A 27,935-nucleotide genomic window follows, 5' to 3' on the forward strand; every position below is an offset into this window, starting at 1 on the left:
AACCTCTGTTACTATAGATGTACATGCTCTTAATCCCGATATAATAACAAACACATGTGCTTAGTATGTACTTCTTTAATTCATCAAAGGGTGAGATTTAGATCGATAGATCAAAAGGCCCGATGAGTTGGGAAGTAGTATTATGTACATGGTGTGTTGTTAATTATAGAAGGAAACTGTGTCCTATAATCTAGGTTGATGATGTCCCCTTGAGGAGCTCATAAGGATTATCATGTAAACCCTGCAGGTGGACCTTGTCCGCATGATAATAAGGTTGAGTGGTACTACTCTTGGATTAGAAGTTGATTAAATTTGAGTTGTCAGTAACTCATTTAATTGACGGACATACGATATCTTAAACACAGGGAGACTAATGTACTTATAGTAAGAAGGAGCCCATATTATAATATGGGATTGGTGCGGTAGTGCAATAATAACTCTCTAGTGGAATGAGTTATTATTGATAGACTTAAGCTGTGTGTTCGGTGAAGAACATGGGAAGCTTAAGCCCATCGGGAGACCAAAACCAATTCCTCCTCTAGGTCCCTGCTGTAGCCTCTAGAAACCCTCAAACACACCTTGGAAGAATTCGTGAAGAAACCAGGCATTCGAACCCATGCAAGGAAGTGTAATCGATCAGCTGATCGATTACACACCTTGGTAATCGATCAGCTGATCGATTACCAAGCTCCGTGGGAGATCGACTGGTAATCGATCACTTGATCGATTACCATGCTGGTAATCGATCACCTGATCGATTACCAGGCTTAATGAGGAAAAGTTACGATGTTTAATCGATTCCCTGATCGATTAAGCACCTCGGTTCGAATTGGAAACTTCCGAAATCATACCAAATTCTCCGATTGATTGATTGATTGAAATCATACCAAGTTTGATCCAAATCATACCAAGTTTGTGATTCAAATCATACCAAATTTATGTGATGGCTAGGCTATAAAAGAAGGGGCTTGCCAAGGGTTGAGAACACACGACTCTAATCCTTTGGTGGCCGAGACTCTCTCGGCAGCCAACCTCCTTCTTCCTCTTCTCTTTTCTCCAGACAAAGAGAAGGAAGGAAAGTTTAGCTAGCTATCGGAGAGGAGAATTCTGGTGGAGAAATTCTCGAAGGATCGTTGCCCACACAACGTTCGAGAAGAGGAGAGGAATACAGCAGAAGATCAAGAGGTCTTCGGGTACAAACTTCATCCACACAATTCTAAGGTGAAAGGTATAACTAAAATTATCTTTCCGCTGTAATTCTTTTAGTTATATTTACCTTTGTATGGAACCTGAAAACAAACACAAGAAGCCAGCGATCCGCGGGGCCTCTTGGAAAGTTTCGTCCTTTGTACGAAAAATTTTTGTACAAGGGAAATCAACGAAACGGTTTCCGAGCGACTCCCTTCAATTGGTATCAGAGCGAGGTTCACGGCCTCTGTGTGTTTTGTTTTCAGTTATATGCACTAGACGCATGCGAATTAGGCTTAGTTAATAGTAGGATGTGCAATTAGATTAACTCTTTGGTTATATCTTTTATTACTTGATGATATTCCGTATACTTGCGGAGTTCCATCATTAAGTTAAGTTGATTAATTAAGTTTAAGTTAGAAATTAATTAATTAAGTTGAGGTATAATTAATTAGGCCAAGGTATGATTAATTAATTTAGTTAAATTGATTCCTAGTTCCATTTTATCCATGTCTAGATTATTAACTAGTTAATCCTATGAATTTTGTAAAATAGTTTTCTAATTTTTATCTTAATTAATTGAAATGTGATTTTCTAAGATTTAATTAACCTTGAGTTAGATTCAAGTTTAACCATCGACTAATTAAGTATACATTTCAAGAATTATCATCCAAACGATGGCGATGCACAGGGACCTTCTTGGATATCAGAATAACAACCACCTTGTAAGACAATGCTAGTTTGAGAAATTATACACTTAGTTGATCTAAGAAAAAAACTCTAGTCTAACTAGTCTAGAGTTTGATGAGGTAGTTTCGATTGGTTCCACTAAGTTAGGTAAACCAATTAGGATACTCCTTACCCCACTTAACTACCTAAACTGGGGTTTTCTAGCGTACTATCTTCTCGCCCAACCTTGGTACTAGGTTGGGCAAGTATTAAACAAGCCTATGTACTTAACTAACCTAGGTTCAATCTAAGTTCAAAATAAATAAAAAATAAAAAAGAAATTAAATAAGTCTTATCTAACTTAAATGGTTTTGGATCCCAAGATCATGACCCCTGTTGGATCTGATCAAATAGTGTATTTGATTGTTAGGGACCCAATATTGGTTCAGTCCAACTTGATTGATCAAGTTGGACTTAGAAGCTCATGCTTGGACTCGGGGTTTCTTTCTTCAATTTACTTGAGATAAATAAGACCTATATCTAGCTTTGTATCCAAGTTTAGATCTGTTGTACACAGCTCTTTGATTTCTAAGCATCATATCAAGATACTTGGAGCTCGTAGTAAATTTTTTCAATGACCTTTTCAGATCGTCAATTTAAAGTTTCAGTTAAAAATTTTCTTCCTCAAGTTGGACATGTGTTGAAATTCCAACCTAAATATTTCCAGTTGACAAGCTGATGTTAACTTTCTCCTTGAGGAGTGTTACCTCCTTTTGGAGAAAGTTAACTTAGACACTAGACTTTGTTATTTTATAGTTAAGAAGCGTATGATAGAATACAACTTTCTTATTGCTTAGATTGCTATTTGGACCTTTTGAACCGGATACAGATCCATGGCTTGATTTTGATTCAGCTTCGGACTCTATGTCTGGTTCAGTCTCGGTCTCAACAATCTCCTCTCTTATTGAGAGAGCTAGGAAAGCTTGTGTTTCCTTCTTCCTAGGAGTCTTCTGAGGAGAACTCATCCTTGATGGCCTTTAGTGCCTTCTTCTTCATTTTGCACTCCTTCTTTTGATTAAGGGTATTCAACCTTGAAATGCCCCTTCTCGTTGCACCAATAACAAGTGATTTCAGCCTTATTGGTTGGTGCTTTGTTGGATCCAACCTTCTTGATCATCTTCTTCACTTCTGATTTTCATATTTCATGTTTCTTCTTGAATATTTTCTGAACTAGATTGACTAGTTTGGTAGCAACCTTGTCGTTGCTCTTGGAACCTGATGAGTCTTCGGATTCTTCCTCAATTTGACGTCTTGTCTTCTGTTCATTGGTTTCGCTTACAAAAAGAGCAATCCCTTTCGTGACTTGATTGATGGTTAGTATGTTTATGCAGTTCAAATTCTGAAAAGAGTTCATCCAACTTAATTTTAGAAAGGTACTTGGAGTCCTTATACACATCAACTATTAATGCCCACAAGGTGTTCCTAGGGAACACTTTCAATGCCTACCTGATGACATCTAGATTCTCCATGGGTTATCCCATAATATTGTGTCCATTGAGCAGATCCTAAATCCATGTGTGTAGCTCACTCACGGGTTCACCTTCTTGCATTCTGATTCATAGAGTTTGTTCAAAAGAAGGTTGCGCTTACTCACTTTTATATCAGAGGATCCTTTATGTAGCTCAATGAGCTTGTCCCATAAGTCTTATGCACTTATTAAGGGACTAACCCAATTGAGCTCCTTCTTTGTGAGGCCGCATTAGAGGGTCTGGATTACCTTGGCTTCAACTTCAATCTTATGTTTTGTTGCGGGATTCCATTTCTCGCAAGGCTGTGGGATGCCATCATCGCTTGTTAGAAGTGTGAATCCCGTCTGGATCACAATTCATATCTCCACTTGTGTTTTGAGGTAGTACTCCATCCTTCTCTTCCAATAGATGAAGTTTTCTACTAAAAACAACGGGGTCTGGCAGTGTTATAGCCTTCTTGATGGGCCATTTATCTTACACAATAAAAATAAAGGAAAGAATGTACCAAGACTTAGTCTTGGATTAGCATTGTGGGAAAAAGAAAAACATGAAAAAAAGAGTGAAAAAATTGATTAGGATCAATTAGTGGTTGCACTAAATTCGAGCATATCTCGCTCTTATACCAATTGTAGGATCGAGTTAGATTGCTAGGGGGTGAATAACACTTTATCGCTTTTTCACTCGTTTGATAAATTGTACATAAAAATAGAGTATGCAAATAAAAATTGCAGCAGAAAGTAAGAGATGATTATGCTTTTGTTTACTTGGTTCATAACCATAGGCTACTACTCTAAGGCTCACGATTCTTGATCATTTCTGATGGGCAATCCATTATAAAAACTCCCCTCTTATGAGAAGGAGTTTACCGCTTTACAAAATATATTAGGAACGGTAAATCTTTACCATCCTAAATGTTAAGTAAAAAAGTGATCAATATAAATGTTACTAACTTAGAAGATGAGAGCTTGAATGTCAATGTCAGTGCAGCTCCTTGATGTTACGACGGTGTATTGGACCATCTGTTTGTATGTAGGAAGTTGTCGTAGTAGTGTAGTAAATTCATGTTAGGACTTTCCCTCGTAGCTACTTATTAAGGCTGATCTATGCGCCTAGAAGTCTTTTCGGGCTCCTCCACGTTATCTTGTCAATCTGCTTCCGATGCTGACTTGGGATCTTTCGGGCGCCTAGATACTTTGACTGCGCAATATCTTATCCTTATTCAGGCACCTGGAGCATCTTCGGGCGCCTGGAGGCTGAGGTGTCCCGACTACTAGGACTCTACCACCTCATCCGCCTCGCTGGCCCATTCAGCTGATGTTTGAGCATCTAGATCCCTTCTAGGGGCTGGACTATATGGTCATCTGGATCCAGATAACGGCACCCAGAACACAAAGTTCCAGTCCCTCTTTTTCTGTATTATAAGTTAGGACAGAAACAAAGTATAACAGGAAAGTATTAGTTTTGGCAAACTGTTTGGTCTTCACTATAGGTTTCTAGTGAAACCTAGGTCAGACCGACGCCTACTATTCCCCTTCCTAAGAATGCATCATTATCCACTCCACTCAGGAGAAGTTACCTTTTACAAATCTGGTCCTCCAGATTCGTTGGACTTTTGCTTAGCCTTGATCTTTGGCCCCTATGACTTCCATTGCAAGACGTCTGGTCCTCCAAACTTGCCTAGACTTTCCGCCTGGTGCTTTGATCTGTCAAGACTTCTTGTCCAATCCTTCTGACTAAGACTTCCTTGATCAGTCTTTCAAACGAGGTATTCCTTGCCCAGTCCTTCAAACCAGGTATTCCTTGCCCAGTCCCCTTGACCAAAACTTCCCTGCCTAGTCTTCCAAACCAAGTCTTCCTTGTTTAGCTGCTGTTGGTAACTTGGAATTCCGTTTCGTTCTATTCTTTCCTGATAAAAATTTTTCAGAGATAGATCCTTTTCAAGCAACCCTTATATTCGATCAACCATGTGCTTGATCAATGCATAAGATCATTGGGCTCTTGTGTTAGTATTCAGGATCCATACAAAGAAAACAATAACAACTATACAGCTGTAACGCCCGTCCTTACCATATCAGAGCCTTTTGACGGACGTTACGGGGTTTCTTTTTTTTTCATCCATGTATACATAGTATATCACATACGAAAACCTCAAACTTGCAGCGGAAACATTTTTTTTACATAACAGAAGTTTCATATGTGATACTTAACCATCTTAAAAAGCACGCATGTATTGTCTAGTTTACTAAGGTTCTAATATCAACCACAGAACATCATAAGTCTTAAAACAATAACAATTAATACAGTCATTTAGCATGCAACATTTAGGTTTCATATTCATCGGTTATGGCACCACCACACACATCTTTATTTGGCCTTGCCCTGCTGCTTCCCGTTACCTAACGACTTTGATTTGGTTCTGCAACATAAGAGAAAAGAGACTGTAAGCACAAGGCTTAGTAAGCTCCTTTCCTACTCACCAAAACCGAGTCGTTAATCCGAGCATATGAATATGACATGATAAAAGCAAGCATAAACATCGAAGCATATCATTTCATAAACATTGAGCACATGTAACTTCCTTAACTTAACATTCGTCATAATATGCGTAGTTATCATGCACATGCCTTTGAAAGCTTATTACATAATAGATAAAAATAGTCATTCTTACCATTCTTTGGGATCCCTGGCTTGTACCCATTCATTTCTTGAGCGTCATTCCAAATAGTACGAGGTTGCAAATCTCGACTATTCGGTTACTAGGTCTTTTGCCTTTCGACCTAGGGCCGTTCTCTAGGTGGTCATTCCTTGAACCCCTTTCGGGCTCCGGTACAAACCATTCATTAAAATAAATTAATGCATACATTTTTCTTTCTCCTTTATCATCATGGGAGATCATTCATTTCATTAACGTCTTTCGAGCACCTTACATAGTCTAGCCCACCTTGTAACTTCAAACCTTAGGTTAGGCTTACCCATCTGATGCCCCATGTCTTGTTAATGTTTCTCCCGTTTCTTAAAATCATTTACTAGAGTTGAAACATTTCTCAAGGCCCTTATGTGGCAGTGCCTATGTGGCACTCGGGTGATGTGTCAGGTTTACATATGACGTGGCAATGTCTATGTGGCATCCATGTGGGCAAGGAGAGATGACTGGACTGCTGACTGGGTGAACGGATGACAACCGTTGATCAAAGAGGTGTGATGGATCGCATGTGATGCGATCTGGAGCGTTGGATCACGAAGAGTCACGATCTGATTTCATGTGAAGCTGAAAATTTTATCAATCAATCATCGATTCTATTCATCTCCTGTGCATCCATCTCATCTAAAGGGTATTCAACCTCTTTCAGAGTCCAAAAAGCTTACGAGAAGGTTCGTTGGTCTCAAATTTGAAGTGCTGCTACTATTCCGAGATGTCGTCGTTGTATCTTGGGAACGAATTGCTGCTATCTGTAAGCACCTATAGTGGAGCAATATCATTTACGAAGATAGTGTCAAACACTAGCCTCGACAATCCATATCAATTTGCATCCTCCCCGGTAAGCTACCGGAACCAACATTCGTAAACGATATTATGCAAACTGATATGGCTACAACCAACGACGTTCCGACCGCCATTCTGCCGACAACAATTTCGCACGGAGAGAAGCCAGAAAAGTTCAACGGAGCCGACTTCAAACGATGGCAGCAGAAGATAATGTTCTATCTGACGACGCTAAACCTTATACGATTTTTGCGTGAAGACCCGCCAGCCACTACGGAAGGTAGCAAGGCTGCTTGCGATGCGTGGTCGCACGAAGATTTTCTGTGCCGCAATTATGTTCTCAATGCATTGGACAACATGCTGTATAACGTGTATAGTCCGATGGAGACGATAAAATCTCTGTGGGAATCGCTTGAAAAGAAATACAAAATCGAAAACATCAGATTGAAGAAATTCATCGTCGATCGATTTTTGGATTTCAAAATGGTGGATTCCAAAAATGTGATGTCTCAAGTCCAAGACATGCAACTAATATTGCATGATATGGACGCCGAAGGCAAGAAATTCCAAGGGCTCGTGCTACAACTGTGGAAAGCCAGGACACATGTCCAAAGGCTGTAGACGCCCGAAGAAACCATCCAAGGGTCAGAAAGATGCTGCAAACCAAGTCGCAACTTCTGATGACATGGAACTGGATCTCACTGTGGTCGTGTTTGAATCCAACATGATGGATGATAACCCGAAGTAGTGGTGGATCGATACTGGAGCAACACATCATATCTGTTCGGAAAAGGCGATGTTCTCCGAGTATACTCTGATAAGTGGAAGAAAGCTCTATATGGGCAATTCCACGACATCACCAATTGTTGAAATCGAAAAAGTTATTCTGAAAATGACGTCTGGGAAAGAGCTAACGCTCATTGATGTTCTGCATGTTCCCGACATCAGGAAGAACTTAGTTTCTGGATCGGCACTTGTCAAGGCCGGCTTTAAACTAGTGTTCCAGTCAGACAACTTTGTACTTACGAAGAATGATGTCTTCGTAGGAAAGGGGTACATAGAACAGAGTCTGTTCAAAATGGCTGTAATGCCTGTACTCCACAAATCTGAGGGTAATAAAATAAAGGCTTCGAGCTACGTTGCTGAGTGTTTTAATTTATGGCATGATCGACTTAGACATGTACATAATAATACTCTAAAACGTCTCGTCAAATTAAATTTATTACCAAACGTCAATGTTGATGAAACGCATAAATGTGAAGTGTGCGTGGAAGCAAAAATGACGAGACTACCTTTTCATTGGGTGGAAAGGTCAACGACTTCTCTAGAGTTAATACATAGTGATCTATGTGACTTAAAATTCGTACAAACTAGAGGAGGTAAAAAGTATTTTATTACTTTTATTGATGACTGCATGAGGTTCTGTTATGTCTTTCTTTTAAGAAGTAAAGACGAAGCCTTAGAGGCGTTCAGAACCTATAAAACAAAAGTTAAGAATCAACTTGACAAATGAATTAAGATAATTCGTAGAGATAGAGGTGGAAGAATATAGTGCACCGTTTGATGAGATTTTTTCAGAATCTGGCATTATCCATCAAACAACGACGCCTAATTCACCTCAATCAAATGGTGTTGCCGAACGTAAAAATCGGACACTAAAAAAGATGATAAATACCTTGTTGATAAATTCAGGCTTACCCCAGAACTTATGGGGGGAAGCTATACTATCGGCAAATTACATTCTCAACAATATCCCTCACAAAAAAATGATAAAATGCTATATAAACTATGAAAAGGCCGTAAGCCATCGTACAAATACCTGAAAGTGTGAGGGTGCTTGGCAAAGGTCGAAGTACCTAAACCAAAGCAAGTAAAGATCGGACCTAAAACGTTCAATACAGTGTTTGTCGGATATGCTTATAACAGTAGTGCATATTGTTTCATAGTCCACAAGTCAGACATTCCTGATATTCATGTGGGAACAACCATAGAATCTCGGAATGCAATATTTTTTGAAAACGTATTCCCAAATAAGACGGGAAACGTTCAAAGTGATAACAATGGAAGTTCGAATGAAAATGATGTTTCTGAACTTAGTTGTTATAAAAGGACTATTGACGATCAAAACGAAGAACCACGTCGTAGCAAACGGGCTAGAGTTGAGAAATCGTTCGGGCCAGATTTCATGACTTTTACGTCGGAGATGGACCCAAGAACATTAAATGAAGCTCTCTCTAGTCCTGACGCTCCAATGTGGAAAGAAACTGTCAATAGTGAAATCGAGTCCATTATGAATAACCATACTTGAGAATTAGTAGACCTTCCTTCTGGTAATAAACCATTAGGTTGTAAGTAGATACTAAAACGCAGTATAAAGCAGATGGATCGATTGACAAGTATAAGGCCAAACTTGTAGCCAAGGGGTACAAGCAAGAGGAAGGCCTTGATTACTTTGATACCTACTCACCGGTGACAAGGATTACGTCCATACGAGTGCTGATAGCCATCGCAGCATTATATGACCTTGAAATACATCAAATGGATGTTAAGACTGCGTTTTTAAATGGTGAGTTGGAAGAAGAAATTTATATGGAGCAACCCGACGGGTTCATGGCTCCAAGAAAAGAGGAAAATGTGTGTCGACTTGTTAAATCGTTGTACGAATTTAAGCAACTGCCTAAACAATGACACGAAAAATTTGACAAAGTAATGCTATTAAATGAATTACACACTTGAAAGTCATGTAATCGTTTGTCTATACGTAGACGACATGCTAATAATAGACAGTAATCATGAGATAATCATGACTACAAAGGAAATATTGACCAAGAATTTCAATATGAAAGATATGGGTCGAGCAGATGTTATATTGAGAATTAAAATTCTTAGGCATCTGATGGGATAGTTCTGACACAATCCTATTATGTAGAGTCGGTATTGAAAAGGTTCAATGCCTACAATCTCTCTACAGTGAAAACACCTATGGATCTAAGTCAACACTTAGCGAAAAACCATGGTGAGCCCATATCACAGTTGGAATATTCTCGGATAATAGGCAGTTTGATGTATCTCACAAATTGTACACGTTTAGATATTACCTGAGCGATCAACAAGCTGAGTCGTTTTACGAGTAATCCAAACGACACCTATTGGAAAGCATTGATGCGAGTTCTTAGATATTTGAAATACACTATGAACTACAGATTACATTATGAAAAATATCTCGCTGTGTTAAAGGGATATTGTGATGCTAATTGGATATCAGATACAAAAGACTCTAAATCCACTAGTGGATATGTATTCAAACGATCGGTGGGGGAACGGTATCTTGAAAATCCACTAAGCAGACGTGCATTGCTCAATCAATTATGAAATCCGAGTTTATAGCACTAGACAAAGCAGCTGAAGAAGCTGAATGACCGCGAAATTTTTTGGAAGATATTTTGAGCTGGATGAAACCTATGCCCGCTGTACTGATCCACTGTGATAGTCAATCGACGATTGGAAGTGCACAGAGTAGTATGTATAATGGTAAGTCACGACATATACGTTGTAGACACAATACCATTAGGCAGTTGATCTCGAACGGAGTGATTGCAATCGACTATGTCAAGTTCAAAAATAATTTGGCAGATTCTCTTACGAAGGGGTTGAGTCGAGATCAAGTATACTGCTCATCAAGAGGAATGAGATTAAAAATCTACAACTAAAAACGACTGTAACGGTAACTCAACCTTGTTGACTAGAGATCCCAAGATCTTGGTTCAATGGGACAACGAAGTTACAGAAGTTGTGTTACAACACATGAGATATTTTATCTCTATCCCAATTCTAGGATGAATTTGTATAGAAAATTAGAGTACTCCTTGTGGCGCACGTTGAGACCCTCAAATAGACTCTTCTAGGCACTGAATCTGATTCGATCTCTTCGGTCTTTATCGGAGTTGATTCTTCTTGATTTGGGCGCTTGGACCATCCAGGGTGCCTGGATCAACTCGGATTTGACCCGAGTTGATCCTAAACTTGGTTCGGTTGCTTTGGTTTGTTCCTCTTATGCTTCTTCTCCGTCTTGCTTCGAGCTCCTGGTTCCTACAAGATTAACATACAAACAAACAAGCAACCTAAGTCTACCTTTAGTCCATCTGACCTACTAGACTTACCTAAGTCTTACCCTATAAGTCTAACCTACTAGGCTTACCCATGCCTAACTTCTAGTTAAGACTAGTCACTTCCATAGGTAGACTTCTCACCTGCCAAACATCCGATCATCCTTGACCTGTTTGGATTTTCTTTTGCCGAACTAGTCACTTTCACAAGTAGACTTCCCACCTGTCAAACATCCGATCATCCTTGACCTACTTGGACTTTCCCTTGCCTAATTTTAAGACTTCCTACCCAACTTCACTCACCAGGACTTCTCCTTGTCTCCAACTAGGACTTCGTCTACTTAACCTCCAACTAGGACTTTTCTTATCTAGCCTCCAACTAGGATTTTCCCTACTTAGCCTCAACTAGGACTTCTCTTTGCCCAGTCACCCTGACTAGGACTTCTCGCTAGTCTTTTGATCACCCTGACCGCAACGTCGAAACGCTGCATCGACAGCCGCACACTCTCTTCCATTCCTTTGTCGGTAATTTTATTTATTATACTTCGTCTATTTGTACTTAATTATTAGAATGATAAAAGTGTTTACCGATCCTACACCTTTTGTAAAAGTGAAACTGTTTCTTGTAAAAGAAGGTTTATTAGTAAATTGCCCAACGTAAAAAGCCAAAGATTGCGAACCTTGGAATAGCAACCAGTAGCTGTAAACCAAGTAAAAACAAACGAGTCCATACTTGTATTTACTATATCTTCCACTGTATATTCGAGTTACGAGTTTTCTGAAAAAGTGACAAGTGTTATTCATCCGGTCATCCTTGACCTGTTTAGACTTTTCTTTGCCTAACTTCCAATTAGGACTAGTTACTTTTATAAGTAGACTTTCCACTTGTCAAACATTTGATCACTCTTGACCTGTTTGGGCATTCCCTTACCTAATCTCCAATTAAGACTTCCTGTCCAGCTTCACTCACCAGGACTTCTCCTAGCCTCCAACTAGGACTGCCTAGCCCTAGACTCCAGCTAGGACTTTCTCTGTCTAGCCTCCAACTAGAATTTTTCTTACTTAGTCTCAACTTTGACTTCTTCTTGCCCAGTCACCCTGACTAGGATTTCTCACTAATCTTCGATCAAACTAACTTGACTAGACTTCACTCACATTCAAACATCAAATCCTGTTTGAATCAATCCTTGGCCAAACTGATCAGACCTAGTTATGTTGTCAAATATCGAAATCCTAGATGCAGACTGGTACTCCCTGCATCAACATCAGGAAATTGAGGGACCAGAACTCTAAATTCTGGGTGATCCGGGCGACCGAACGGTCTAGGCGCCTAGAAGTAGGTGCCCATATGTCAATTTGTTGGGGCAATAAAGCGAATGAGGTGATCAGTCAGGATTGGCCGGAGACACCTCAACTTCCAAGTGCCCGAAGAAAGATAAGGCGCGGTAGAGTTAAAGCTGATCGGGCAACTTCCATGTCAGCATTCTAAGCGCCCGAAAATGATACAAGCGTTCGGAGATGCTAAATTAGCATCGAGAGCGGATTGATGAGCCGATGTGGAGGCGCTCGAAAAGATATCCAGGTGCTCAAATATGTCAATAAAAGCAGCTATGAGGGGAACCCCTAGAGCATCAATTCACGATCATTCCACGACAACTATGAATGTGAATAAACCTCCCGAGACGCTACCACAAAGCCAAAACGTTGCACCAACAATCACACGCTCTCTCCCATTCCTTTGTTAGTAACTTTATTTATTATACTTCGTCTATTTGTATTTAATTACTAGGATGGTAAAAGTGTTTATCGATCCTACACCTTTTGTAAAGGTAAGACTGCTTCTTGTAAAAGAAAAAATTTATTAATACATTGCCTAACGTAAACAATCAAGAACTGCGGACCTTGAAGTAGTTAGTAACTGTGAATCAAATAAAAACAAACAAGTTTATACTTGTGTTTTACTATATTGTCCGCTATACATTCAAATTACAAATTTTTCGAAAAGCGGCAAGCGCTATTCATCCCCCTCCCCCTCTAACACTCTCATTGATCTTACAAAAAATTATGAGTTTATCTAGGTTAGTCGACCAACCAAAGATTTAGTCAACTAAAAATATAATTGTCAAGAGAAAAGATCAAAAAATTATCTAGAGATAGAGGTTGGACTCGACTAAAGAATAATGTGAGCCGATTAAAGACAATCCTTGGATGAAAAAAAATCAATGATCATCTAGTTGAGTTGATTCATACTGTTTTAAGTCGACCGATGAAGATTGAGTCAACTGAGAGAACTGTTTTCAAAATCGATATATCAGTAGACAAACATGTAAATTTGAGCCACATCAGTCAACTAAAATCTTATAAACTATGACTACAAAGAAACAACGTGAGGTGACTTCAAACCATAACCTTTCAACCTGCATGCATTCTCTTCATTCTTACTGTCAGACAACTTTGAAGGAGAGGTTTCTCTAAAATGGTTCATTTTTGCTTATTTTCTGTAAAAGAGAAAAGTAAAATTTCTGTACGAGATCTCTCCAACTTTTGGAAGGCGAACTCATTTAGTGTAGGAAACTTCAAGAGGTGACTCACTTAAGAGTCATAAACCACAAAATAGGACCTAGCATCCAAACCACGTAACAAATTATTAGCGTTGATTGTCTTTCTTTATTATTTCCGTTGCATATCTTTGATATTAATCGCTAACAAATCTATTTAAGTCTTGCATTTTCAAGAACAAAATAAAAAAAAGTTTACGTCCATTCACCTTCCTCTACTCGCATCAATCCTAATAGGTAGTGTTAAGAAAAGGGGAAAGGATGAGATTTAACCTCTTGCAATATAAGATAAAGTTACATACAATATATCCTTATCTGAAATTTCATATTGATGGAAACTTCGTGCACCATACTATCCCTTTAAGTATAACAAGCTTGCTAGTACCAGTTAGCCACATCGATGTGCCCAATTTGTCCAATGTGCCCAATTTGTCTTGCTCGTCTAATCTCATCACTTCCCTCAACTCATTAGATTCACTCGGTGTACCTGATCAACTTGGCCAACTAATCTTGTCTAGTTCACCTAATTCTTCTCACAATCATTGTCTAACAAACTTTCTTGACCAACTCTATCCCCTCAACCCATCTATATCATTAGGAATATTAGAATATAAAATAAATAGGTATTCCTAGGAAGTGAGCAAACACAGCTAAGAACAATAAGGAAAGAGTGATTTCATGAGAATTTATTTCAAATTCGTTTTGGAAATAAATCAAAGAACTTATTATTTTATGAGAATTCATAAATAAACAATTGTACCAAACTCGCCATGAGGATTAACTAAGATAATGCTAAAGAAAAGAAAGTTGTTTGATTCAGATATCACAAGACATTAAGGGGCAAGGCATTGAGGATAACTTTGAAGGCATTTCTCATATGAATATCTATAGCAGCATTTTTATTTTCAAGCAGCTAATCGAGAAAACTCCACTGTGTCTCCAAATATTGAAATGAACTATCATAATTACCCTTCATTAGCAATACTATTGAAGGAATCTATAACATTTAGTCCAAGAAAAGAGTATATGTGGCAGTTACAATTTCTAAAGCACTGTTTGTGTCGATGTTTCAAGGGCAAAGTTGGATGATTCCAGCATTTTGAAGGAAACATTTTATTCATGCATTTCCTAAGACCAAGACATTGTTGAACCAAATTAAGCTGAAGTAGTATAATAGATATATAACCCTTGTTCATCTGCCAGTTTTAAGTTGAAATAAATAAGTAACATTCACCTGCCTAATGGACTAGCACAGAACAAGATCCTGATAAATAAAATCGTCCACAAAGTGTTACCACTTGGATCTATCTCATATATACGGACAGTGTTTTCACAAGGGCTGATAGATAAAGAAAAGTCTAAAGCTGGAAATGAAAGGGGAGAAATTAGACAAGTAATGTAAATATGGCCAATTTACTTGTTATTTTGAACTGAGACATTTATGTGATTCTAATATGAATCCACATGAAAGAATGTATACCAAACTTCAAAATAAATGATAAAATTAACTAACTTGGACATTTGTAAGAAGTCTTGTAACTTTACTTAGTGTCTCTCGCGCAGATACGGTGTCTGGATGATGTTCACCGCATATTGAAGTCCTAATAAATATAGCTTCCCGGATGAGATCATCTCCTTTGTCATATTGTCCCCCTCTAAGCATTAGTTTTGCTCTGGTCTCTAAAACAGTTGCTCTCAGAAGTGATAATTCCTGCCATAGATATGTGTTCTGGGAATTCGATTGAACTTGTCTGACACAGCAGAAAGATCTTTCAATCCACTTCTCATTTCGAGAAATGAGAGATTCTGCAGAAACTTCTAAGACATCAGTACAGAGTCTGAGGAGATCTAATGCAACGTTGCACTGTGACAAATTTACAAGCATATTTATTGCAAGTGGTAGAACCACCCGTTTCACGAAATAAAGCAACTCAGACGGTCGGAGTTTCACCATGATGGGATCTGATGCAAAGCCAAAAAGCAAGAAACAAGCTGCCCACATATGTTCAGGAAATAGAGAGATGGAACCTCTAAGGTAAATTGCTTGAACCATTGCATGAGCAAATCGAATGTCTCCTCTTTTACGAGCATACAACTTGATAAGCTCAGGCACAAGGACACAGTCAGGTTTGTTGCTACTTCTTGCAAATCCAAATCTGATTAACATAGAAGATGCCTCAGCTTCAGATCTCTTGCTATGAGAAACAGTTAAGCTACAGGTCAAGGCATGCCAGCACTTCTTCCAAGGTGAAGAACTATCATATTTCTCTGGAACCTTGTGGGCGGCAAAAGCTAAGAGAGAGATTGGAATTGCAGAAGGAGCAAACCAACCACTTACCTGAACCATTCTAGTTGCCAAACTTCTTGGTCCATCTGCATGATCAAAGATTGAAAGACAAACATCTAGAAGTTGAACAAGAGCTGCTTTTTTATTGAATGTAATTGTCTCTTTGTCAGTCCATGATAAATCTCGCATAGGCATTCTATTTATAGTATCAAGAAGTCTACTTGGAGTGATAGGAAGCTCAGAAAGAATGGCACCTACTATAGAAAGACCAAGGGTAAGCCTGCCAAGCTTCTCCTCAATGGCCTTGAGAGCATCAATCTCCACTATAGGATAATCCTTTATACTTCCTTTCATCAAAGTCAATGCTTCTGCACCAGATAAGTAAGAAAGCTTCAACGGATCTGAGTTCATCAGACGTGGAAGTCTTGTGGTTATTATCACATGTGTTTCCCCACCAAATCGTGGCAACAGATCCATGATATCTGTTTGGTCCCACCAGTCCTTCTCATTCTCCAAATTGTCTATTATAAGCAAGAACGGAATGTCACGCATTAGTTCTTTTCTGATACTTGCAATAGCTTCCTCTTCCTGCTCTTCGAAGCACTTCGCTCTTCCCTTTTTAACAGAATGGTTTTCATTGCTAATGTCAACATCCAAAAGATTCCGCAGAGTCAAATAATTTTGGCGAATATATCTAGCTTCCCCTCCAACCCACAGTACCATTTTGTATCTTTGAGAGAACCTGTAAGCATACTCCAAGGTTAATTCTGTCTTGCCAATTCCAGAGTCTCCAGAGACACAAGCAATACCCTTGCCATATAATATCTTGGGGGGGTTTCTCTTCCTAGCATGTTTGCACCCATTCTTTCGCCTCAAAGGACGATATTGCTTTAGTGGACTTCCCAACCTTTGCATCTCTATTTCATACTCAGATTCCTTCCACAGAACTGGCTCTTTTCCTTTGCTACTACTCTCTGATTGTAGATCTTTTGAGTTTTCTTTTTCATGATGCTTGTCAGATTTCCCAATTAGCAGTGATCTTCTCTTATGCCGAGTCTTGAGTTCAAAGTACTCTCTTTCCCCATCTCCAGTGACATCACCAAACAAAATAAGCTCCAATTCTGAGAGCTCCTTTTGCCTCCCGACAAAGTCTTCATTTCGAGGAAACAGGAATTCTTCCTTTTCCACTCTTTCCCTCCATCTGTTAATTCTATCAATCACACTTCTCCTACCTAATCTTGTAGCTAGAAAAACCACTGTTTGCATTATGCAATCTCTCCAGTTACCATCAAATGCTTCTAACTGCCAATCTAACACTCTCGAAAGTCCATCAATAGCTTCTCTCCATTCTCTCTCCAAGCCACCATAGAGCATCCACAACTCACCACCATATTTCTCCCACAATTCACCCCTCTTTTCAATTATATCTCTAGCAAGACAATCAGCAGCACTCAAATCAAAGTAAATTGGAATTAGATTTTTCTTGCTCAGGAAATACCTAAGCTCCTCTATGCTATAAGGGTTGCCAAATGACTTCTTTGTGAGTATCACAACTCCATAGGTAGAAGCATTCATCATTTTCTCAACTGCATCATGGCTACGAGTATTCCTACATCGGGCTCTGTCAGATGTGAAGCAACTGATCCCCTGAATTTCAAGCTCTGCTCGAAGCCAATGAACATACCTCAGTAAAGAAGGCTTCCTTCCATGAAATCCAATGTACACATCACAATTCCTATACTTATTAGTTGAAGAAACTGAAGGGGAAGGCCGAGAACCTGAAAACTTCCCTTGGTTTTTTCCTGGCCTCTTATGCTTTGCTCTATGGCCCAAGTAACAATTTTCAATTCCCTGGCTATTATTAGATGAACTGGCATTGCAAAAGCCATTAAAGGAGGATACTAGGCCTAGGTTGCTGTTGTAAAAGGTTGCTGGGGTTTCAAAATTACTGGAAGAACAAAAACTTGGAGAAGGAGAATGATTGGAAGCAAGAAAATGAATATTAGAAATTGGTTGTAAGCATCCAGATAGGGATCCTAGTTGACCAACACTTGCAACAACATCATTTGGGCTCACTGCATTGTCATTTTTTATAGGTCCAGATGCATGTGTTGATGGTGACCGAGGGGAGAAGAAAGGAGACTGATTAGCAGAGACAAATGCTGAAGAAGAAGATGACGGATTCCTGAGGTTTGTTGCAAACAATGCCCTGACACTGGAGCTTTCTTGTTGAAGCTCCATATATCCATTTTCATATGAGAGCAACGGGTACCAATTAGTGCATCAAGACTGCATCACTCAGAAACATGGAAACTTATTAACACAAATAAACTGGTATTCTGAAATTACAAGGATTAAATTTATGATGGATGAAATGCGCAATTTTTCAGCTAGTGGGTAAAAGAAGGAACCATATTATTAAATCAATAAATCAGTATACAACTTAGATTTGCATTATGAGGCTGCCTAGGCCGTGATGGACTGTTATTACATGTGATAGGAGAATCTAATCTTCCACAGAAACAAAGAAAGTGTGGAGTACTCCAACAGTGCTGAAACTTTTAAAGTGGAAATAGTATCAATTTTATAATATATTTTTACAAACTTTGATAACATGGTTGAAAATCAGCTTTCCAACAGTACAAGCAAAATAGTTAAAAGGCAAAACAAAAGGTCTTTTCGTGAGAGCTAACCATTTCCAAATGAAGAAATGGAAACCACTAGCAAAAGAATAAAAGCACAACCAAAATAACCTACTAGCACAAAATTTATTATAACAGGCAATTCCTGAGCCAAATTTTGCCAAAAATAAGCTGGAAACTTTATAGTTTCCAGAGTTAGGGAATCCAGGAACACTTGTGTCTTCTTGCATATTAATCATGAAGAAAATCTTCAAGATCTTGTCAGATATTTATAGACAAACAAAGAAATTCTAGAATCTAATGCGCATACATATCAATTAGAAAGGTATTTTCAGCCATCAAATCCAGAGGAAGCAATCAGTCATTCAATAACGGATAGCATAGAAAGTCAACAGAATCTAGAACATACAAACTTTCTATCGACAGATTCAAACCCTAACAGCTTCAAGATCTGCACTCAAGCCAACACTCTACGAACTGGATTCTCTGTAAAGAGGTAAAATAAAGTAAAAAAAAAAAAATCCAAACTTTAAGATTGACAGGGCAAAAGAAGATATTTTAAGTAGAAAAAACATAACCTAGTGCCACCAGATCCTAAAGGGTTCCAACAAAAATCAATAAAACAAATGAATCAAACTGCAACAAGAACCATTACAGGACTCAGAAAACTACAACAACAACAAAAAAATACAAATCTTTATTATGCTGCTAGCTTACCCGATCGCTCTCCTCAGTGCACCAAAGGGAAGAAAGGAAAGCAGGGATGCAATTTAGAGATTCAAAAGGAAGGCGAGTGAGCGGCCATAGCGGGATCGACAACGAACCTACCCTAGGAAGAATCAAGCCCCAAGATCGAGCAGGAGAAAGAAGGAGGGGATTCGGATGGAGGAAGCTTACGTCTTTGTTGGGTTCCTGAGGTCGCCGACGCGCTATCACATGGATGGATACCTCCACTTCGTGCGCTCAGTCTTGGTGAATAGAGTATTCTAAAAACACAGCGGAGCGCCACTGTAAAATAGAGACGTGGTTTTATTTATTAATTTATTATTATTATTATTATTATATAATTTATTATTTTCTAATATTATTTCACTTCAGAAGATTTTGTAGAATTAATGTGCATTGAAATAGCTCAATTTTACCCAAACAAGTGAATTTGTGGTTCAAAATTGGCTTGGGGCAAAGTTGCATAAAGTAGTTAAGGAGCTCATTGATCTTTTGAAAGTGGCGTGAACAAGGTAACTCAAGGAAGCTTCATCTACTCATCTTCTTCTGGTATAGCACTATAAATATTGCTATTGGGCAACCATGTAAGGTCTCTATCAATGGTTCCATGATAAATTCTCTTTTCTTTGATATTTTTATTAATTTTTTTATTTTTATTTTGTGGACTCAGTGTACCAATAAGCGCACTATCAAACTAGACTGATTGGCATGCTCAAATACCTTACGTAATATCTCTTTTGTTGGGCAATTGACTAAGTTGATTATAATTAAAGATTTTAATGTTTGAATAATATATTTAAATAATATGTTTGATGATTAAAGATAAAATGTTAAATAGGTTAAGGTTTGTTAGGTAGGTCAAGATTGATTGAATATTTAATAATAAAAAAAGTTTAAATGGATCGAGGTTGATTAGATATTTGATATTGATATGGAAGAAGTTTTCGTTCCATCAGACATCATTTAATGCTTTTTCAGAGGCTTTGAATACATTTTTTTTGCTATTTTTGATAATTTTTAATTTTTAGGATTTAAGGGTATGTTTATCTTTTGCAAGTTAGGGTTTTGTTTTGCGTCTATTTAAAAGCCTATTAGTTGTTTTTGGGGGTACTTTTGATTATTGAATAAAATTTGCTTTGTTGGCAAAATCTCTAGAGATGGCAGTGCGGTGGCTTCTCTTCATTTTTTTAATTTTTCGTGTTTATTTTCTTTATAATTTTCTTCTAATCTTCCGCCTTCAGAATACTCGTTATTCTATCCGATGTCAGTAAAGGAATCGATTGATGATCTAGTTGACTATTAACCTAGTTAGTAAAAGATTTGGTCAACAGATAATGTCATCATTAAACTCAAACTCAGTCGACTGATGGTGATTTACAATCGATTGATGATAAAATTAGCATATGATGTATTGAGTAAATGAGGACGACAAGTTTGTGACCTAGATAATTCAGTATCGATTTTATCTTGTCTAGTTGACTGACAATGAGCAAATAATCTACTAATAAATTAGTCAGTGAATGAACATGTCCAAATCCAAGTGAAATGAATATGTCGCAATTGAGTCAATTGAGGATAAGCAACTAGCCAGTAGATAAACAAGTCCAAATTCAAACAAAACAATAATGTGCCACATATGAGTCAACTAAAATGCAGTATCCATTCAATTAATGATGAGAAGTTGACAAATAATCAAATAGCAATCATCTAAAAGTTAGTAATGATTGAATAACAATTATTGCAAATAATGTTCAAGACTAGCAGACTAGCCAACTAATTAACAACAACTAGTCAATTAATGGCGATCGAACAACAACTATAAAAGGGAAATGAAGGTTGCTCAAACAATAATATTTGTGATTGATTTTAGGGAGTGTTGTTGCATTCTAGAGCCACTTTGAGTAATTCTCACAACAACAAATCCTAGTTAATTTCTTTTTTGTGTAATTTTTATTTTTGCATTATCTTGTTATTTGCTTAAACTTTTGTATTTCTTGTATTTGTTATAAGAACAAGAACTATAAAAAATTTCTCTATCTCAAAAGGTGTCTAAAGAGGAGAAAATATAGTGGTGACTTCAAGAGTGATCCATCGATAAATTATAGGTTGTCTAGAAATAACCAAGAGTCTGAACCATGTAAAATTAATTTGTGTGTTGTGTATTTGATTTTTTTTTCATATTGGTTGCGACATACGATCCAACATCTTCTAGGTATGCTTCCATTTCTACTAGCTCTTATATATGTTATAGATGCTTCTTTTCTAATAACATCGTTCTATGAGAACATTTGGAATGTTAACCATAACCACTACTCTCAAATGAGGTAAGCCTTTTACAATCCCAACTTTAGGATGTTAACAATAACCACTACTCTCAAATGCAATAAAATGTAATGCAATATTCAGAGAAGATTGTCAAGTCTTCAACCATGATCTAAGTCCTTGGAAACTATTGATCACTTTTAGCACATGATTAGAGGAGTATAGATTTTTATCCAACCTTTCGAACTCAAAGCTCTCCAAGAACTTATATAGAAGCAACTCTAATGGCTCCATCTTGTTTATCTCTAATCGATTAAAAACATTGTCCGACTAACTAATCAGACAAATGTTATTACTAGAAGCCAACAAATTGAAAATAGTATCTACTAGTCAACTAAATGCTCTAATCAATTTCAATTGTTGCTCAAATAGAAATGTTCTATTCATAAAATCCTCACATTTAGTTAACTCCCCAATCTATTAATATGCTTTAGTCAAATGAATCCATCTTTTGTTCATTATAAGGGAGCAATTGGAACTTAAATTGCACATCAAAAAAAATCTTAGATGTGAAACATTTGGTTTTCTTGTGGAAACCAATTAGGGTGAGGAAAATTGCTAAATCTAAAATTGCATATCCCCAAGTATTGGTAGACAACTTTATTTTCACAAGTAATTATGATATTACAATCAATTAGAGATGTTTGATAAATAATTTTCTAAACGTTTTGTGTATGAACATGAGCAACAAGATGTTCAATTTTTATACAACTAATGGTTCAAATTCACATAGTTGGATCACAAAAGGCTGGCACTTTTACATGAACAAGCATATCCTCTTAAGCATCACAATTATGCCCAACAACTTGAGAAACACTTCCAATTAAGTTAGTTCATTAGTGATTGAATCATCAAGATTAACTCCCATCAAAAGTTGTGTAGAATGTAACAAGATAGAATTATATCAGCTTGCAAACCACGACAATTTTCACATTACATTTAAGTAAACAAAGAAGAAGCTACTTTTCCTCCTTGAATGAATTTCATTATTTTTTAATGAATACTAATTTTTTGATGAAAATTTAAAATTTGACTAAAATAATTTCAGGAACTAAACAACTGAATTAGAAATTTAGTCAATTATTGAGCTAGTTGACTTCTTTGACACAGAAACATATTGTTATTTAATCCTTGATTTTGACCCTAAGAATAATCCTCTGACCTATAAGAGGAGAAGCATCAAAGCTATTTACCTTATATGATAAAATGACCCTACATATGGAGGAAGTATTTAATCAAAATTAATGTAGGTGATTTGGACCCTAATTATCAATACAATAGGTGTAGAAGTGGATGAGTTGTGGGATCTAGTAGTCAAAACGTGGATCCAAGTGGGAATTAATGAGCTCCCAAAATGCAAAAAAAATTAAAAAAATAATAATAATAACAATAAAATTGAACTGAGCTTGAGTCTCCCTCAATTACTATATTAAACTAAGGATTGTCTGAGGATATTAAGTATACAGTACCTGAGTCATTCAGGAGACAATTACCATAACATTTTATTAAAGGCATTCCAAAACTTATATATGAATCTTAATTGTCTACACATCTCTTGTCTAAAAAAATAATCATGTGTTAATCAATTATCTATTGTGTTGAGAAAGCTTTAACTAATTTAAGATAGAAAGACACGATCAATGTGTTGGTGCAATCGGCCTCCAGGGTTTTTATATTTGTCTAAGAAATATGTTTAATTGGGTAGGGTCAAAGTTGGCCAAGCAATTTGATCAAGGTGGACCAAGTTAGTGAGAGAATTCAAGCAAATCAAGATAGACTGGATACTTGGAAGTAAATTAGTCAGAAGTCCAAGCAAGTCATGTTAATCAGATATGTGATAGTCAAGTGAAAAGTCTAGATAGGTTAAGGTTGACTAGATGTCTAGTAAAAAAAAGTCCAACTAGATCAAGGGTGACTGGATATTTGGCAAGGGAATAGTCTAGGCAAATTAAGGTTGATTAGATGTCTAGAAAAGAAAAGTCCAAGCAAGTTAAGATTGATTAGATACTTAATAAGAAAAAGTCCAAACATGTCAAGGTTGATTGGATGTCTAACAAAAAAAGTTAAGGAAGATCAAGGATAATCAAATATCTAGCAAGTAAAAAGTCTAACCAAGTTAAGGATGATTTGAATATTTAGTAAAGAAAAAATCCTAGGAGAGTGACCTTAAGTAGTATAGGAAGTCTTGGAGAAATGAACTCCAAACAAGCAAGCCCAGTAGATTAGGAAGACTAAGAACTAGGCTTGGTTGTATGCTTGTTGTTTATTGTGGTAACTTTGTTTTATTGGAAATAGATCTTACCATAGTTTGTAGGACCGTGATTCTATGATTAATCGATTTGGTGTCCGAATCGGATCGGCCAAGATCGGATCGTAGAATTATACAATCTTATCAAAAACTTTTAAAATTTAATTTAGTATTTGATAGGATGATCAAATTAATCAATGAAGACTAAATCAATTTGATATTTGATTAAAATTACTTTTAAAATAAATTAAATCAAATTAATAATAATAATATTAATGATATTAATGGCAAAAATAGGTTGAAAATATATATAATAAATAAATAAATTTTATTTATAATTTTAAAATTTTAAATAAATAAATACTAATAAGATAATTTGATTAGGGTTTGAGAATGCATATTTAAACTATCTTATTTAAGTTAAGAGTTAATTAAATCAATTAACTAAAATTTTAATTAAAATCTTGAAATTCACTCATCCGGTGTCATCCTCTCCTCATCAATTCTTTGTGTTGTCCTATCGTCTCCCCTCATCCGTGTGAGGTGCTTGCCACCGCTACTCCTCTAATGACCTCACTCGCATGAGGCACTCACCACCACTACTCTCCTCTTCCCCATTGTGAGTAAGCGAAGAATAGCCACCGGTGGTGCCTCCTCATGCATCCCCCTCCGCAAGTTGTCGACGTTGGCTCCTCGTGCACGCTCGTGCGTCTCCTCCGCCGTCACTACCCTCCAAGACGCCAACAAGGATGCTTGGTTCTGGTGCCACATTCAAATTGTTTGTAATGTAAGATCAACTGATTCCATCGATACTGTATGACTCCTACGACTCTGTTCTGATTCTATTGAAAAATCTAATCCCAATCTATCTCGGATCGATTTAGTGCTTCCGAATGGTAGTATCGTATGATCCTAAAATCCAAATCATGATTTTGCAAACTATGGATATTATGGTCACCGAAAGGTATATTCGGTAGATCAAACAAGTAGGTTCGATCGATCGATGCTGAGGTGGTACCACTGAGTCGATGTTCAATGTGGCATCAAATAATTGGAGAATGTTGCTATTGAATATTAACATATATTGGTGGAAGATCAAGATTGAAGATGTATCAATCGACCGATCTTGTTGATCGGCCAATCGAAAATAGATTTTATTAGCGAATCTAGCGGGATGTTACTATAATCAAGAAATGAATTTGATCAGGGGTGCTTGCCCCAGGCCGTGCCTAAGAAACATGGCCGTGTCGCGGAGCTGTCAAGGGGGTATAAAAGCTGATTTTTGCAAGAAAAAGGTATTTTATTAGCGATCTCCACCGGAAAGAAGCAAAGGGATTTCCGTCTTCAATGTTGGAATTTGGATGGAAAGATGGCACAGATCTTTATCAGTCGATCATTACTATTAATCGGTTGATCGAAAAATGATTCGAATAACAGATTGAGCGAGCAGGATAAAATTTTGTTCAATCGATCGAACAAGGCTTATCGGTCGATCAAAAAAATCTTATAAAAATACCACGATTCTGAAACTCAGAGAACAACAATTTACATTCAATCCTCTCTATTGGTGCCCCGATTAGTTTTGATGTGATCAACCAAGTTAGTTAGGTCCTATTGTTGTTCTTATCCCTCTACTAAGTGTGTAGGAACTTAGGAACAGAAGAAGTCGAGCATAAGACGTAGCCGACGAGAAGGATTGTGCGAGGAAGTGAGCCAACGAGTTTAGTGCAATCCAAGGGACGCGAAAGCTATGGAAGAGTATGCCGGTGGAGCGAGAAGGATGTGTGTGACGTCCGAGGGACGAGAAGCTGGGAGGATGTACGCTCGAGGGGCGAAAGGTCGGAGTCGAGTTCGGGTGAGCCTAACTCCGGTTGACCAGAAATCACCCAAACATCATTTCTATAGAAGTCAACCTTGTTGAATTTTGATCAAGTCAAAGGTTGACACTTGACTTTGAAGATCAAACAAAGCCCTTGAGAAGCTGTGAAGATAAAAAGGAAAGGAAGACTTTATCTCTTCAAGCTTAAAGGATTTCTTTGAGGCAAAGTCAATTAATGGATAAGGTTAGCAGAAGGTTTAATCAAAGAAGATAAAAGTTTTTGAACTGGCCGAAATTTAATCAAAGAAGATAAAGCTCAGCCTTATTAATCGATTAAGATATATTTCTCATCAAAGATAATTTTATCTTTGATCAAAGGTTGAGATTTAGGTTTATCTTCTATCAACAATCAAGATCTTATCTACGGATCAATGGCTAGGATAAAATCTTATATACGACCAATGGTCAAGATCAACTGCCTAAGGCTATAAATAGGCATAGAAGTTTAGAGTTAGAAATTTAATTTTTTGCTTGTAAACTCTCTCTAAGTCTGTGTACTTTAACTTGTAAAGGCTTCTCCGCCTAAAGGAGTTTCTTAGTTGAGCTTCAATTGTCTTGGAAGCAACCATCCAGTTGCAACTAAGTTTAAAAAAGACGAGTGTCTATTCTTTATTTCTTAATCCGTTTATTCACCCCTCTCTAACCGGTCCACCTCAATCCTACACTCTCAAGTTCTATGCTCAAAAAGTGCCCAAAGATTCTACGGTGCGACCAAGAGGCTCCAAAATGAGTCACGAGCATTTAGGTTCTCTAGAGGCAATCAATTCTTTTTTGTTTCTTTTATATTTGTTATCATTTACATGTGTTTGTAATTGATCAAAGTTTGTAAGAAATTTCTCTGGCATTAGAAGGTATCCAAAAATGAGAAAGATAGTGGACGGTGTTCCGTACATAAACCTTGGACGTAGCACCCTGAGGTATATGAACCAAGTAAATCAGTAGTCTTATTTATGTTGTCTTTTAAGTTATTTGTTTTATTATTCTGCTATGTCCTATCCTAATAGACAAGAATGCGAACACGAAGAGAAAAAGAAGAAAAACACGAGCACTATTCACCCCCCTCATCCCCCTCTAGCGTTATATTCGGTCTTACATAATGAAATGATAACCTCTTTATAGAAGAACCAAATTTTGAAGCCTGTTGATTGTCCTATAGGAACAAAAAATATTTGGGTGTCAATGGATCTATTCTATGAAATACAAAGATGATGGTGTAGGACCAATTTCGGGACTAACACTCTGTTTGGGAGGAGGTGAGGGAAAGGGAGGGAAAGGTAAGGAAGGGGAAAAAAATTTACCTGTGTTTGGGATGGAGTGAGATAAGGAGGGGAAGGGGAAAGAAAGGGAAAGCTTCCCCTTCCATGCTCATAAATAAGCACAATTTCTTACACCCCAAATCGGGGTGTAAGGAAGGGGAAGCATGTCTATTCCAATTTTACCCATCCTTATCCTCGTTTCTAAACCGAGGCTCACACCGGTGGAGATCGCCTCCAGCCACACCGGCTTCAAACCATCCCTGGACGGAGGCGGCAGTCGTAGCCGCCCACCTCGAAGTAGCGGCTCCAGAGCGCGCGGGCCTTGGCGCGGGGGAAGTGCGGGATGGTCCAGCAGCAGGCAAGAAGCGGAGTGGTCGTCGCTCCGCTCCACCGCGACCGCGTCGCCTCTGCTGACGTCGCGGGAGCTGGCGGCGAGGGAATCCGCCGGTGCGGCGGAGGGGGAAGAGGAGGCTGCGGGACGGCGGGGCTCGAGGAAGGGGCCCGATGCGGAGATCGAAGACGAGGAGGAGGAAGAGGAAGATGGAATCGGGGCGACGGGACGAAGCCAGTAGAAAAAAAAGGATATTTTTGACATTTTATATCTTTAACTTCCATTTCCTTTCTTTTGAACCTTCCTTTCCTCCCAAACAAGGTTACTTTTCTTCTCCTCCCTTCCCTTCCCTTCCCCTCCCTTCCCCTCCCTTCCCCTTCCATTAATGAACCGTCCCTCACCCGATCCAAACAGAGCGTAAGGGGTGAATAGCATATTCTTCTTTTATTTGGTTTTCATCATACTCTTCTACAACAAGTTAATACACAATGGAAACATAAATAAAAAATTATACAAATAAGAGACAAGCACAAATTGATCTTCTATGTGGTTCAGAATACCGCCTTACTCCACACCTATGATCCTTTGGTGGGTTAACCTGGATAACATTACTACTTTTCTCCTTGTCAGATATCTTTTGGAGGTGGAAAAACTTCTACAATTTCTTGTTCTTAAGGCAATACATAAAGCATAACAAATAGTAGAAATAA

The 27,935-nt window shown here is 37.8% G+C and overlaps 1 protein-coding gene across 4 annotated transcripts; it reads right to left on the bottom strand.

Moving 5' to 3' along the window:
- Positions 1 to 14,819: 14,819 nt before the first annotated feature.
- On the bottom strand, positions 14,820 to 19,441 carry LOC141846749 (uncharacterized). 4 transcript variants are annotated; one of them, XM_074734790.1, is made up of 3 exons: positions 19,181 to 19,430; positions 18,873 to 18,949; positions 14,820 to 18,110 (listed from the first exon to the last, which is right to left on the bottom strand). In XM_074734790.1, the coding sequence occupies exon 3, from the start codon at positions 18,060 to 18,062 to the stop codon at positions 15,039 to 15,041; it is 3,024 nt and encodes a 1,007-aa protein (XP_074590891.1). In that variant the 5' UTR covers positions 18,063 to 18,110; positions 18,873 to 18,949; positions 19,181 to 19,430; the 3' UTR covers positions 14,820 to 15,038. The 4 variants fall into 4 exon arrangements, with proteins under 4 accessions (XP_074590891.1, XP_074590892.1, XP_074590893.1 ...); XM_074734791.1 differs by having other exon boundaries at positions 19,361 to 19,410; XM_074734792.1 differs by lacking the exon at positions 18,873 to 18,949 and having other exon boundaries at positions 19,361 to 19,441.
- Between the last annotated feature and the right edge of the window lie 8,494 nt (positions 19,442 to 27,935).

This window comes from Curcuma longa, chromosome 15, assembly GCF_044706935.1.
Source record: "Curcuma longa cultivar G26 ecotype Majalengka, Jawa Barat chromosome 15, ITB_CL_G26_1.1, whole genome shotgun sequence".
NCBI classification, from domain to species: Eukaryota; Viridiplantae; Streptophyta; class Magnoliopsida; order Zingiberales; family Zingiberaceae; genus Curcuma; species Curcuma longa.

Bases quoted from the DNA above. Each gene is read 5' to 3' on its own strand.
- LOC141846749 (XM_074734792.1), bottom strand. From the start codon at position 18,062: ATGGAGCTTCAACAAGAAAGCTCCAGTGTCAGGGCATTGTTTGCAACA.